At 50.5% G+C, this 13,145-nt stretch overlaps 1 protein-coding gene across 8 annotated transcripts in view; it reads left to right on the top strand.

Moving 5' to 3' along the window:
* LOC120863756 overlaps positions 1 to 13,145 on the top strand; it is a 60,903-nt gene that overhangs the window by 26,569 nt on the left and 21,189 nt on the right. The window contains exon 1 of one of the 8 annotated variants that reach the window (XM_040240337.1): positions 6,122 to 6,574. The exons of 5 other annotated variants lie outside the window; for them this stretch is intronic. In XM_040240337.1, the coding sequence (XP_040096271.1) occupies positions 6,354 to 6,574 (221 nt within the window). In that variant the 5' untranslated portion in view covers positions 6,122 to 6,353. Of the gene's footprint in view, positions 1 to 6,121; positions 6,575 to 13,145 lie in introns of those variants that run through there. 2 more of the 8 variants (XM_040240324.1, XM_040240329.1) reach the window with 2 other exon arrangements.

The following is a 13,145-nucleotide window of genomic DNA, read 5'->3' as shown; positions in this document are numbered from 1 at the left end:
CATGTGAAGAAGGCAAATTACATTGCCAACTCAGAATAATGTAGTTTGGAATCTATTAATTTGATGCTGGTATTTACACAGGGCAATTTTTCCAAACTTAGCTTTAACCATGGGCATTAGTACCAACTTAAAGCTCTCAGGTAGTCCCAAAGGGACTGACTCCTTTACTACAAAAGCTGACCCACTAGAAGCAAAGTCAAGCAAAGGACAGAGGACTTACCAGTGTTTAGGGGTTTATTTAGACATCAATACTCATTGTACCCTCTGCAGTAACAAATGCCTTGCTGCCATTGGTATGGCAATGACGCCTTAGTAGAAGAAGAATGTAGGTCAAAAACAAAATAATGAGACATAATCTCAGGCTTCTTCCTGGACAGGAGCCCAAGAAGAGTAGAAGACAAGGCTTTGGAAGGTCTCAGAGGCTGCTAGCCTCCTGGCGTCACACTTCATGGTCTTTTCCATTTTCAGGGGACACCCCTAAATGACCAAGTGCCCAACAACACTCTTACCTGTCAAAGAGGGAAATTCAGAGTGCCCATGTATGGTGGCACAGGTTCTCCACTGCCCAGGGGAACCTGGTGTATGGGGGTGGAAATCTGAAGTGAGAAAAGGTGCTTTCAGGAAGGACAGAGGGTTCTATTTGCAGTTCACAGAAAGGCCCCACCTGGAAACAGGGGTGCCTGAAGAGGGAGAGAGACAAATACACAACCATAGGTAGCAGAGGCCTGGTGATGAAGGCAGAGAAGAAGAGATGAGAAATGATGGAAAGTGTTGGGGAGAGGTTATGAGGAGCTCTCCACCCTCACAGAATATGCTCCAGTATCAGTGCCTCTCCATGGTTGGGAAGGTGGAGATAAAACAGGAAAATGTACAGGAAGCCAGAGAAACATGGAAATGGAGTAACTGTAAAAAAGACAATAAGATACACAGAGAAAGGAAGTCCAAGGTGGGAACGTTTTTCACATATTCACTCTCTCACTAGTTGAAGTTAGGGCCCCTGCCACGCATGGCTCATGGGCTTGCCTGCTGTTGTCACAAGCTGGTTCAGCTTTGGGGAAAGAGAAAGGAAGAGAAGGCGTCCTGGCAACAGTCCCTGATGGAGGGTCAGGACAGGCGCCTTAACCAGTGAATGCTTCCAGATGCACTGAAGTGTCCTCCCAAAACACTGCGCAAGAAACAGCTTAACCAGAGAGTGACTCCTCTAGAGGGGGGAAAAAAATCAGTCATGTTGACAAGGTCAAAATACCAAGAAAACAGCCTTCCCAAGTGAGCAATTCTGGGTCAGGATCACAGTTCATTAGAACATACTCTTTTCTGCTTCTCCCTTCTTAGACCTCTTGGTTAGGGTGTGATTTTTAATATATGCACCCACATAGAGGCTCTCAGGGTACACAGTGTCTAATAAAACATGTAAAAGATTGGATTTTGGGAAAGGATTCTCTCCCTGCTAACTGTTGAAAAGAAAGACTCTAAGGGAGGTGCTGCAGTAGTACCCAAATACTGCCATCCAAGGACAAATTAGTCTAGGTGGTGTTTGGGCATAGAAGGAGTAAGTTATGGTGTGGTCTGCCCTGTTCCAATATTGGGACTCAGCGAGAGCTCAAATTTCCCTCAGGGTCTGGAAACTGAGGCAATTTGGACGGTTTCCCCTTTGGTTGCACCGTAGAAGGCTCAGGGAGAAAGCCAGTGGAGTGAGAAAGAAGGAAGGAAGGAAGGAAGGAAGGAAAGGGAGGAGGGAGGGAGGAAGGAACACAGTTAGGGAGGACTCACTTATTGAGCACAGACTGCTTGCCAGACATTGCTTTTGGCTTTTTGATTCATGCAATTCCACAGACACTATAGAACACCACTGTGAGGTTGGTATAGTTGCCCAGCTGATGAGTGGCCAGGTTATATTCAAGTCAGGTTTAATTTCCAGTTTCCTCTCTTTTCCATGGACTAAATCTACATACATATACACCTGTATATATGTTTGTGCATATGTGTTTTATCACATCAGTGTTTCATAATACTGCCCTTGTCACCAAGCAACCAAACAATGCAGATAACTTTCCCGTTACATTTCTGTTTTTTATCATGTCCTCAAGCTAATTGGTTTTCCTCTCTTCAGAGTAGCCTCCAATTTTGTTGGCACCAGACTTTGCCTGTATATTATTGAGGAAAGGGGGAGAAGAGGAAGGGTTGACGCCAAGGGAGATCATTCGTCCTGGTTCTGTTGCCTACTGGGCAGGATTTGTTTTCTTTTTTTGTGGGAGGGGCGAGTGCCACTGTTTTGCTGCCCTGCACCACCAACTGGGAATTCTCAGATCTCCTTTAGATAAACAGCTCAGCCCTCTTCAATCCACAACCTTCTGATAGTTGGAATCTTCTCTTTGCCTTGGAGAAGCTTCTTTTCAAGCAGTCATCCCATACTTCTCTTAAAGAGGCACCTCCGAAACAGGCATCAAAGACCTTGGCCCTTTTGCCAACAACCTCTGTGTTGTTTTCCTGAGAGGAAGGGGGGAGGGGCTGGGTTGGGGGCTACATAGTCATGAGGCTGTGTCTCCCTCCCCAGCTGAGGAGAGCTGACCAGGTTCTCCCCCACTCCCATCCCATGCCCCGCTGAAGCTCACACAGATGCTTCAGGAGGAGATACTATCACAAAAGGGTTTATTAGGGAGAGAAAAGTGTGAAAAGGATGGAGCTGTTGGCAGGGAAGCCTGCTCCATGGTTCAGCCTCTGCTGTCTGCAGGCTCCGTTGATTGATCCTTCCCTTTTTTTCTCCACTCCCTACCTTCCAACGGTTTATATTCATTTGACAAAGAAAAGCCATCGCCAGGCAAAGATGTTTATAGCATTGTATTAAAGTTTGGTGGAGAGGAGGGGAAAGGAAGGAAAGGGCTGGATTGGGGGGTGTGGGGGGGAAGACCGAGAGAGAAAGCAAAGGCAGGCATGCATGAGAGGCCCGGGAGCAGCAGCCAAGAAGAGGAAAAAGGACTGCCGGGGACAGGCAGACAAAGTGTGCCTGGAGCTTTATAGAAAAAGCGCAAAGACCTGAACAGGAGAAGCAGTTAAACACCCAAGTGCAAATGGACTTTGGGATTCTCCTGGCAGAAAGGGCTGCCAACAAAATACAAAATAGGCCACCTTGACGACCCAGAGAAACAAGTTCTGAGAAGGCCGTTAGGAGATGCCCAGAAAAGGGCCAGCAAGTAAATATATAAAGGGCAGAGTATGCTAATATGCTGTGAGCCTTTAAACTGGGGGCGGGGGTGTGAAAGAGGGGGACAGGGAGAGAGAACATGAAGGTCTGAGACAGAGCAACACCAAGTGAAAACAAAAGCACCACAGAGAGAGACCGGGACAAAACGCACACAGACACACACACACACACAGCCAGACCCCAAGAGAAGGACACATAGAGAGAGTCACACACAGAGAAAGACAGGAAAGGGCTGAGGAAGGGGGGGTGACGAGTGGGAGTGGGGTGAGAGAGAAAGTCTCCAGCCAAATGCAGGAGACTTGGCAGTGGGACAGCAGCGGGCTGGCCAGGCAGTAACTGCACTTGCTGTGTCTCATCTATTGTTGTCTCCGAGGGGGGGATAGGGGGAGTTGTTTGTTTGTTTTGTTGTTTGGCCTCTTTGTCTCTTTTGTTTCAAGTACTGAGTTTGCTTCTTTCCCAGACACTGGGCTGATGGAAGAGCTTTATGGATTTTTCTTAAAGAGACAGGATTAGCTAGTGTCCTAGTATTAGCAATTTCTCACTCCTAACCAGTTCCTGCCTAAGTGACTGTTTTATTAATTTTTTTAAAGGATTATGTTAAGACTGGAGAGTTGGTGTGTATGCTGCTTTTTGTGGTAGTAAGAATGAGCTGGTCCATTTCACCCTCCCCACTAAAGCTCTTCCTATGGGGCTGCCAATACAGCAGGAGGGGAGAAAGAAAAGACAAAAAGGAGAAGAAAATCCTACAAACAACAGTAATAGGGACCATACAAAAATAATTCCAAACACATTGGTAAATGTTCTACTTAAAAAAACAACAGCAACTAAGCCTCAAGATTTGAAATATAAACCTGAAATTGTAAATAATCAGGAGAGGAGCTTTGAAGGAAGAAGGATGGCTCTTCATCCCTCCGGTGACACTGCCAAGGCACTGCCCCATCTCTTGGTGTTACACCGGGCTTTTCCCAGGCTCCATCCCAGGAGATAAAGGGCACAGCCATCAGGCTCTGGGTCACTCCCTACCCCCTCCTTGGCCTTCCTGAAAGGAAATGACCATCCACATGCTGGGGCAGCTAGGTGTCACAACGCTGAGTAGAGAGTTGCTTTCTATTCACTTGAGGAGAGACAGGGGAAAGGGGTGTCCCTCAAGCCTTTCACTTCTTTGTTTCCAGAGAGACTTCTAGTTTCCTGTTCCAGTAATGGAACTAGGTTTTGGTCTACAGCAGACAGCTTCTGAAGGAAATGAAATTTTAAAACACTCCCAAATTCATCTAAGTTGGGTTTTCAATACCTCTGTAGTCCTCAGCCAGCCCTTTTCTTAATCTTACCTTCCTTCTCTCCTCTCCTGCCTTAAAATCTCCCAGTGAAATCTCGGGTGCCAGAGATGAAAAATAAATAAATACAGCCCTAGGACTATGGAAGGGTAGGTGGGGGTGGGGATGGCAAAGGGAAGTGGGGGTTCCTTTGTGCACAGATCCTTTATACTCAAAGTAAACTGCAGTGGAGTCTCCTGCCCCCAAGCCAAGTGTGGCTGGGTACCGCTGGCTCTGAGGGGTTAGGGTGCCTCTCCTCCGCCCTGCCCTTGAGAAGTTTGGGGCTTAAAAGACTGACAGCTTTGTCAACTGCTCAGACTGGGGGTGGCAGGATAAGGAGTTGAGACTCAGAGCAGCTTACACCCACAACTTTATCCACTGCCTTCCTCCTCTACCTTAATTTTTCTCCTCTCGCCTCCCTCTTCATCCCCACTCACCACGCCTTTTAAAAAGCCGCCACAAGCATCTCACCCGCCGATGAAGCGGTTTTACTGTTACTGCTGGGCTGCCATTTGAACGGGCCGGGAAACCTCCCGCCTTCCCAGGCCACACTCCGCTGGGTTTTCTCCCACATAAGCTTGGTGGCAACGTGGGCCGGAGGCAGAGACCAGCCCGGGGGTGGGTGCGGGGAGCAGGGGGTGGAGGGGGCGAAGGGGCGAGGAGGTGGGACATCGGTCCCAGGCAGCCGCCGTGTCCTAGCGGGGCTTGTGTGAGGAGCGCCCGGAAGGAGCCCCAAACGAGTGGAGCGTGCAGGGCAGGTGTTCCCCCGCGCAGGGAGGTCAAAGGGAGGAGGTGGGGAGGGGGCAGGTCTCAGCTGCTCCCTCCGGTAGCCATTTGTGGGCACCTTTGTTTTGGGTAGATTTTCATGTCCGTGGTCACACGAGGTAACAGGCAGCCTAACCTTGAGTGCCTGGCAAACTCGAGTCTGATCCTGGGGACTCTAAGGCGGCCGGGCTGAACCCATTAGCCCCTAGGGATGCCCGCGGGGCAGGCGTCGTCTGCAACCGGCAACAGGAACCCAGCACGTGGAAGGATCGCGGCAAAGTGCTGGCCCCAACCCTCAGGTTGGGTCGGGGGTGGGGAGGGGAGTTAGTCCTATTCCCAGCCCAATCCAGTGGGATTCAGAAATGACCCCAGGACCAAGAGTCTGGCCCGCACGGTGCGCAGAGGATTACGTTTCTCTGCCCCGCACCCGGCCAGGCGGCGCACCCGGGGATCCAGTTTCCTTCGGAATGTTCCCGTTGACTTGGTTTGAAAGTTGAAGCCCCGGGGTAGAAAGGCTGGCTGCAAAAATCTCCAACCACATTAATCCTAGACAAAATAAAAACACAATAGGCCGCAAACCAACCAACTTGGGGCATTTCTGTGGGGGTCTCCCGGCGGGGCGCGCGACGCTGCAGAACCTGGAGGGAGGCAACCTTTCTACCTCGAATTTTCCGTGTGTAGGAAGACCTCAGGAAGGTGTTAGAATAGAGTCTCCCCTCTAACGCCTACTCTGTCTCCTAAACTGGTATAAAAACATCCCTGGAACCAACTGCAGCCGTAGCTCTGGCGGGGGTAGGGGGCGGGGTGGGGTGCGGTGCGGTGGCGGCCCAGGAGGCTTGCCTTGAGGCTGAACTCCGCCACGAATTTGCCCCACGCCAGGATGGAGGGTCTCTCAGGGAGACGAAACCCAGCTGGAGAAATCGCGGCCTGGGAGCCCCTGGCCCCACTCGCAAGACAACCCGCCCGGCGCGAAGGATGCGTCTCCCGAACCCCGCGCAGGGAAACTGGAAGGCAGGCAGCCTCTTGAGCTCCAACAGAGTGTAATCTCAAAGAAGAAAAAAAAATCTTTAAAAATGAAAAAGGGGGATAAAAAACTAAATTTGAACAAAACTAAATTACAAGCCCACAGGTCCCTGCGCCGCAAAAGAGGTGGGGGAGGAGGGGGCGGAACGGCCGAGTCTTTGAGAGTGGGGGATGCAGCACGAAATCCGTCCCCTGCAGAGTCGGTGCCTTCGGGGGCTCCACTGCCGCACGCTCCGACTTGCAAGGTTTGGACTCACAGGGGAGGCCGAAGGTGGGAGGGAGAGGCGAGAAAGAGAGGTGGGGGGAGGGTGTGTGTGTGGGGGGGTCTTTTTCTCCTCTCGCCCGCTGCAGCCGAGGCGAACTGGAGGTGGTAAAGCTGTAGAAAACTTTGCAAAGTTTGGATAGCGTGGTTAGCGGTGGAGTCGCAGGGCAAGCAAGCCGTACTGGGGAAGGTGTGGGGGAGCCGGCTGGGTGTTATTGGGACGCCAGGTCCTCAGGCGGTTAAAGATCCAAGTCTCCCGGGGTCAGGTTCACTTATGGCCCCAGAGGCTTCTAGGGGCCAGTACCCCGGGAAAGTTTGAGAACGTTTCTCTAGGAGACTGACGAGGCAGAGCCGGAGTTCCGCGATTTGTGTCGGTGCGGAAAGCATTACCCCATGACAGCGCAGAGCTCGTCTGCCAAAGCGGGATTAGATCCGCTGGCTCTAGGGCCCGGTCCCCCACCTTCCCTCACCCGGGGAGGGCCTTGCGCGCGCCTAGGATCTTTGGGGTGATATGCGCGGTTTCGAGTCGCGCGCCGGGTCTCCATGTACCACGTGCGTCCACGGACTCCAGCGGGCACCTTTGGGAGAGTGCCCCCGAAGGGAGGGGGCCACAGCCAGGATCGTGCTGCTGGGAAGACATTCCAGCTGGTGGACACCCTCGCTGGAGGCAGGACACAGTGGCCCAACCCAACTTCTCCCCGCGCCCTGGGAAGGAAGTGTGGTGCGCTCGTTGGAGCGCGAGGCTGCCGCCGCCCATTCCACATACTGCCTGGCATCCTGCTTTTCCTCACTGCACACCAGGGAAAGGCATAATTCAATTATATCATCCAAGTGCAACACAGCCTTTTCCTCTTTTGCCCTGGAGCCTACGACGTTTCGAAGGCGAATCTCCCAATTCTGAAATAAATACCTATCGCTCCAAAGCCGAGCTGGGTTCTCTAGTAACTACTGAGGGGAAAAAAGAACTCAAATCGGATATGAGTTTACAGCCTGAAGCTGCTTATTTAGCCTCATTGAGTGCCATTCCAAACGGCACAGCTTGCGCTATTTTGAGAGAAGTTGGAGATTGGAGAGAACATGGGGTTATTTAAAGTGACTCCCAGAAAGCAACTTTTCTTCTCCTTGCTCCATTGGTGACCGCGTCCGTGCTCCGGTTTAATGCAGCCCGTGCGCCCCAACCTTTGATATTTAAGCCTTGCCAGCTCCGGGTGAAACTACCTGTTGGGAGATTCCGCAGCCTAGACATTCGGCCCTCACTTCCCCGGTGCAATCCTGGCCGCGATGGGGTGGCTCTGGGGTTGGCACGAGAAGGGAGAGGAGCGGGGAGCCGGGAGCAGCGGACAAAGTCAGCTGCGCCTGGCAGTACCCAATGAGCTGTGCCCGCTCCTGCTCGCTCTTGGAGAGCTGGTAACAGTGCGCTGAGCGGGGCCCCTGGCTTCAAGAATGGGCCCAAACTCAGCTCGATTCTCTAAATTAGGAAATCACGGAGCGGTGCCGTTTGTCCTGGCACCTCGGTGCAAGTCTAGCTTTAAAAAACAAAAAAGCCTCCAGGCGGCTTCCTCGGCGCCCACCCCCACCCGGCACTCGCACACCCCGCACTTTCTCCGGCACCAAAATTCCCTTTACTACTTCTGGAAATTCGGAAAACTCCTCAGACGCTTGGACGCGCTGCAACCCAGAGGCTGCTTAAAGCTCTTGCCGGAGTTGCTTGAGGGAAATCACTCTGTTCTTTCGAGCAAACAGAATCTCCGTATTTTAAAACAAACTGGATGAGGGAGTGGAGCTAGGAAGGACAATTTGAGCAGTCTTTGCAGCCTGTTGGAGGAAATTTCGGAAGTTGCGGATAGGGGCTTGTCTCTCACAGGAACCTGTGGCAAGGACAGTTCGGGCTGGGCCCTGGGTCTAGAAGTCTCGCTTGGGAAGCACACAGCCAGGGTCTAGCTCACACGGTTTAATAGCATTCTTTCCGGCAAACTCTCCGGCAGATCCCGCCCTGACATTAAATTGGGGTGGACGTTTAAACGCAGGCTGGGCTAAACCGGAAAAATTTCCCCCAGACGCGGAAGGCATGCCGGGTTGTATCTCCGATGCGGGTTTCTGCTTTTTGATAACGAACCCCCCTCTGTTTCGGGAGCAGTGGAATTGGGAGAGGCCTTACGGAGGGGCCGATTTGGGGGTTGGAGGGGGCGGAAAGTCTGTGTAGCTAGGGGTACAGTGGAGCTTTATTTCTCGGCGCACGCGCTTCCATCCATCCCCATGGTCACAAAGCACCCGGCTGAAAACGAAATGGGGAGAAATATTAGGCAACTGCAGGGAAGAAGGGGGGTAATCCTCGTCTTGTTTAGGATGCTCGTTTTGACAACAGAGACTGAGGGGCTATGTAGAAGAAAGAGAATTTATTCGTGAGAATTAATTGCACGGGGATGAGTATTGAGACTTCGAACCTAAAAGACAGCTCAGAACCTTTCCCGCGCCACAGTCTCTTTTTATGATCCTGGCAATATTAGACAGTTTGGCCCTTAAGTCACACACCTAGTCCCAGACCTTAGTGGCATTTCCCATACCCATGTGCCTCCTTCCTGTGGACTCATCTCGGCATCCTTGCCCAGGACCTAAGGGAATCTGGAACAACTCTTGCAAGCTTGCCCTTCGCAGGGCGCACACACATGGGTGGGCTTTCCCCACGCGGCTCTCTCCTCTGCCCCAGAGAACCCTCAGGGGCCTGGGAAACCCGAAGTATTTTCCAGCGCTCAAACTCGGAACTCCTGTTCTATTTCAGTTCAGTCCCAGGGGCACGGACCCAAGGATAATAAACAATGCTGCTTATTAGAGATACAAACGGGCACAGAAAAGAACTACACAGAAAAGCAAGCGCAGAAAGCATTTTAACAAGTGGCCAGACATTCAGAACTGCCGTTGAAATTGACTTGTAATGTACAACAGAAGGTATTTCTCTGAAAGACACTGAAGTTCGAGGAATATAGGTTTGTCAAAGCGTGATGATTGATGGAGCAGTTTGTATTTACTTAGTTTTTCTCTGGAAATCAGGCAGAGCTGCTGCTACCTGCGGATGCCTCTCTACAGGAACCTCCTTCCCCCACCCCTTCCCCTCTCTCAGATTGCTAGCCTCATAAAAAAAGGGAGGGGTCTTTCAAGTGCCCCCATACTTTGGTACCGTTATTTCAGATCCCACAAGAACAGAAAACACTGCCTTCTCTTTAGGCAGTGACAACATGGGCTTTGGGAGGAGATGTCATTGTAACAGGCTTGGTCAGATAATTCAGAGATACCAAAAAAAAAAAAAAATTCCACTTTTCTTTTTGAAAAAAATAGAAATATAGATATTTTTTGAGTCTGACCTCCAGAGTGGGGGCGGGGGGAGGCTGAAGATTCCTCCTGGGGAACGGATGAAACCAATTTCTACCCTGCAATGGCCTTGGGAAAGGGCCTCCCATATGCTCTGAACACCCCCCTTACAATGTCAGAAAAATATTCCTGCCTGCAATATTGGCAAGAGGCTGCTGTGACAGGCGGTGCTGCTTTAAATAGGAAGAAGACCACAGGGTGAAAGGAGTCTCAACCTTCCTACCCATCAGACTACCTGCCATCCTCTCCCCAAAGGCCCAGCGCTGGCAAAGGAGACTATAAGGAAAAATTTGATTTCGAGCAGGGTGGGAAGTGAATCCATGCGTGTTCCAGAAACAAGCCTCCATTGGCTTCTCAGGAGCTGGGTTACCCCAGAAAAGGTCTCCCCAGTCAAGCTGCTGAAGTGTTATTGTCTGAGCATCTCTGCCTTCTATGAGCCAGTCTCCCCACTTTTGTTGGGGTGGTGATAGTGGTGGTGGTTCAGGTAATGTTGGAAGAAACCTCAGAGGTGTTTTTGTCCAATTCTCCTGGGCAGCTCTCCTTATGGTTGTGTTAAGGGGAGGGTCTAGTCTCTCCAAGGCCAGCCCTGCGCCCACATAAAACTCTCAGCCTAGGAGACTGGACTGGGGCTAACCCTGGCTGGGCCTTGAATTTCATCCCCTTTGCCAATCAATGACAACTCTTTTGTCAGGAAATCATCATGGTGCCAACTGCACCCAAAGAAGAGCCGAAACTATCTTTTTCCACCTCCCTCCCCCCTTAAGTTGATGGCCTTCCCAGAGTGTTGATGTATTTTTGTTTCCTAATTTAATTCCTGTATTATTTTGAAACTTGTTCAGCTGTGTCTGGCCCTTTCCGCCAACCTTAGTTGACAACTTTTAGGAAGGGTCTCTGATGAACTCAAGCTTCAGAGACCTCCTTTGCAAAGCGTGTAGCTGAGTTTTAAAAGGTGCCTTGGTCACTTTGGAGGGGGAGGTGAGTCCTGCTCTGTCCTCCCCATAGTTTTTCAAATCAACTGGCCTGCACCTTATAATTTTACAGATGAGGAAACAAAGGCTCAGAGAAGGTAGTTGACTTCCTAAGAGGACACAGTAAGCTGAGAGCAGAGTCTGCATTATACTCTGAGATTCTTGATTTTGCAGTCCATTTGCTCAGTTTTGAGGGTCTTGTGATTGCTAAAGTAAACTACTGTTCAGGAAGCATCAACTCCGTGCCAGACCACGTGCACGCCAGACACTTTACGTAAGTCATCACTACAGCAGTTCTGAAGAGCATCATTAGCCCCAATAAAAATTTTAAAATCAAATTATGAAAGTAATAATATGCATAAATCAAAATATAAAGGGGCATAAAATGAAAGTAAAAGTCTCCCACTCTGCTCTTCCCCCCTGTCCAGAATACCACTGACCTTTTTCGTCCTTTAGTGACTCTCTTCCATATCGGACAGACCTTATCATTACTTTATGAAGAAGGAGAAGCCAGCTCACATTAGGTGGACTGGCTGGGGCTATCTGTCCCCAGGCTCAGCACTTCCACCCTTCTGCATTAGCTAAGGTGAGTGGGGAGAAAATGGAAGTGAAGAAAGCCAGAGATAGAAAGAAGGGTCACGTTAGAGCTAATATCACCCCTTCCTTTCCTCTCTTCCTGCCCCATCTAGGCACTTACTCACGCTAGACTTTTTCAGGAGACCAAACCATGGCTCTCTCAGTGCAGATAACCTGCAGCTCATCTGTGACAGCAATTGGACCCACAGCTCTCCTCAGACCCCGGTCACCTGAGTGCTGCCCCTTCCCTGTACTAGCTCCAGGACTGGAGCAGATGTCTTGGGCTTGAGACTTTGTTGCCTGTCTCTGAGAGTTGTTCTGAGGCTAAAATGAGAGGCAGGGAAAACACTGTAAACTTGAAATCTTTCCATGTAAATAGAGCAGCTGCCTTTCAAAGGCCTGGATAGGAACTCTGTGCCCTACTCCTGCAGAACAGTGGATTTTTAGGGATCTAAGGGTTTGCATTTTGTCTGTGTTCTGTCTGTATGTAGGGGCAGGGCTACGAGTGTGTTTTAAAGTAGAAACGGCTGTTTTTTTAATCCCTGAAAGATGACAACACTGAGTCTCTGGTATCTGGGTGGATTTCTTTCTACTGGAGAATAGATACAGCCAAGCTGTCGAGGGTAGGAGGAGGCAGTTGCCTTGCTTGGGGTGCACAGTGGAGTGGTAAGAGGTGTGGCTGAAAGGATGCTTCAGCTGGTCCCCATGGGTAGGTGTCTACCTGCAAAAGGTGACCTGAGATTGTTCAGGGGCAGGAGGGGTGGTGAAGCTGAATACTGCAGGGTTGCTGCGGGGAGGGGGGGGGTCATTTCATTTGTTTGTTATTATTTCTTGAGAGGAAGGGGAGGGCTATTAGAGAATGAATGTAATAATTCTTCCAGGAAGCTAGTCTTGTCTTTGAGGCTCCTTCATTCTGGAAGAATCTTTAGAAACATCCTCAACTGAGGGGCCTCCAAGTGACAGCAAATGATAAGCTGGGGCCCGGGTCTCCTAAGCTTTGCAGAGGAAGAGCAGCTGGGGTTGGGCTGGTGCCTCTGAAAAGCCCTTTTAGAAACTTGCCCAGAGTCCAGTAACATGCCCAGATCTGAGATGAGATGGAGGGAGACTGTGAGCATCAGGGAAGAAGAAACGGTTTTAAAATGAATGAAGCGGCCCGGGGAGTGGGTTGGTTCCAGAGAGAAACCATGAAAGGAGTGAAAGTCAGATTTTCGGGGAGACCCAGCCAGCTGCATAGCCTGCTTTCAATGCCTGTGTCAGGACAAAGGATGCTGCGCCCCCTGGTGGCAGACTGGCGGTCGGCGCCCGCGCGCTGCGGCGGAGACCGGCGACCAGACCCAAGGACCAGCTGGAAAAGTCGGCGGGTCAGATGCCTTTTCTTCTGTTTGCTAAGGGAGTTGAAGTTGAAATAGCCTTTGCTTTCTCAACTCTGCAGTCTAAATAGAGACGTTGGTGTAAAGTGAGCGGGTTTTGTAATTCTGGCATGCAATTTAGGCCGGCAGGACAATGCCTGTTTAGAAGTAACCTAGTGGGGTGGGAACTGCCCTGGCTGGGAGAAAAGATCGGCATTTAGCGCAGAGCTGGTCTGAGGAGAGTCTTTAAAATTTTAAGAACCTCCCTTTTTCAGTTTTAACACAAAAGGGGCTACAGTAAGATGTTTTAAAATACTTTCG

Source organism: Oryx dammah, unplaced genomic scaffold (genome assembly GCF_014754425.2).
Source record: "Oryx dammah isolate SB20612 unplaced genomic scaffold, SCBI_Odam_1.1 HiC_scaffold_1, whole genome shotgun sequence".
Classification (NCBI taxonomy): Eukaryota; Metazoa; Chordata; class Mammalia; order Artiodactyla; family Bovidae; genus Oryx; species Oryx dammah.
Note: the sequence above shows the minus strand (reverse complement) of the source record. Positions and strands in the feature narration are given on the sequence as shown.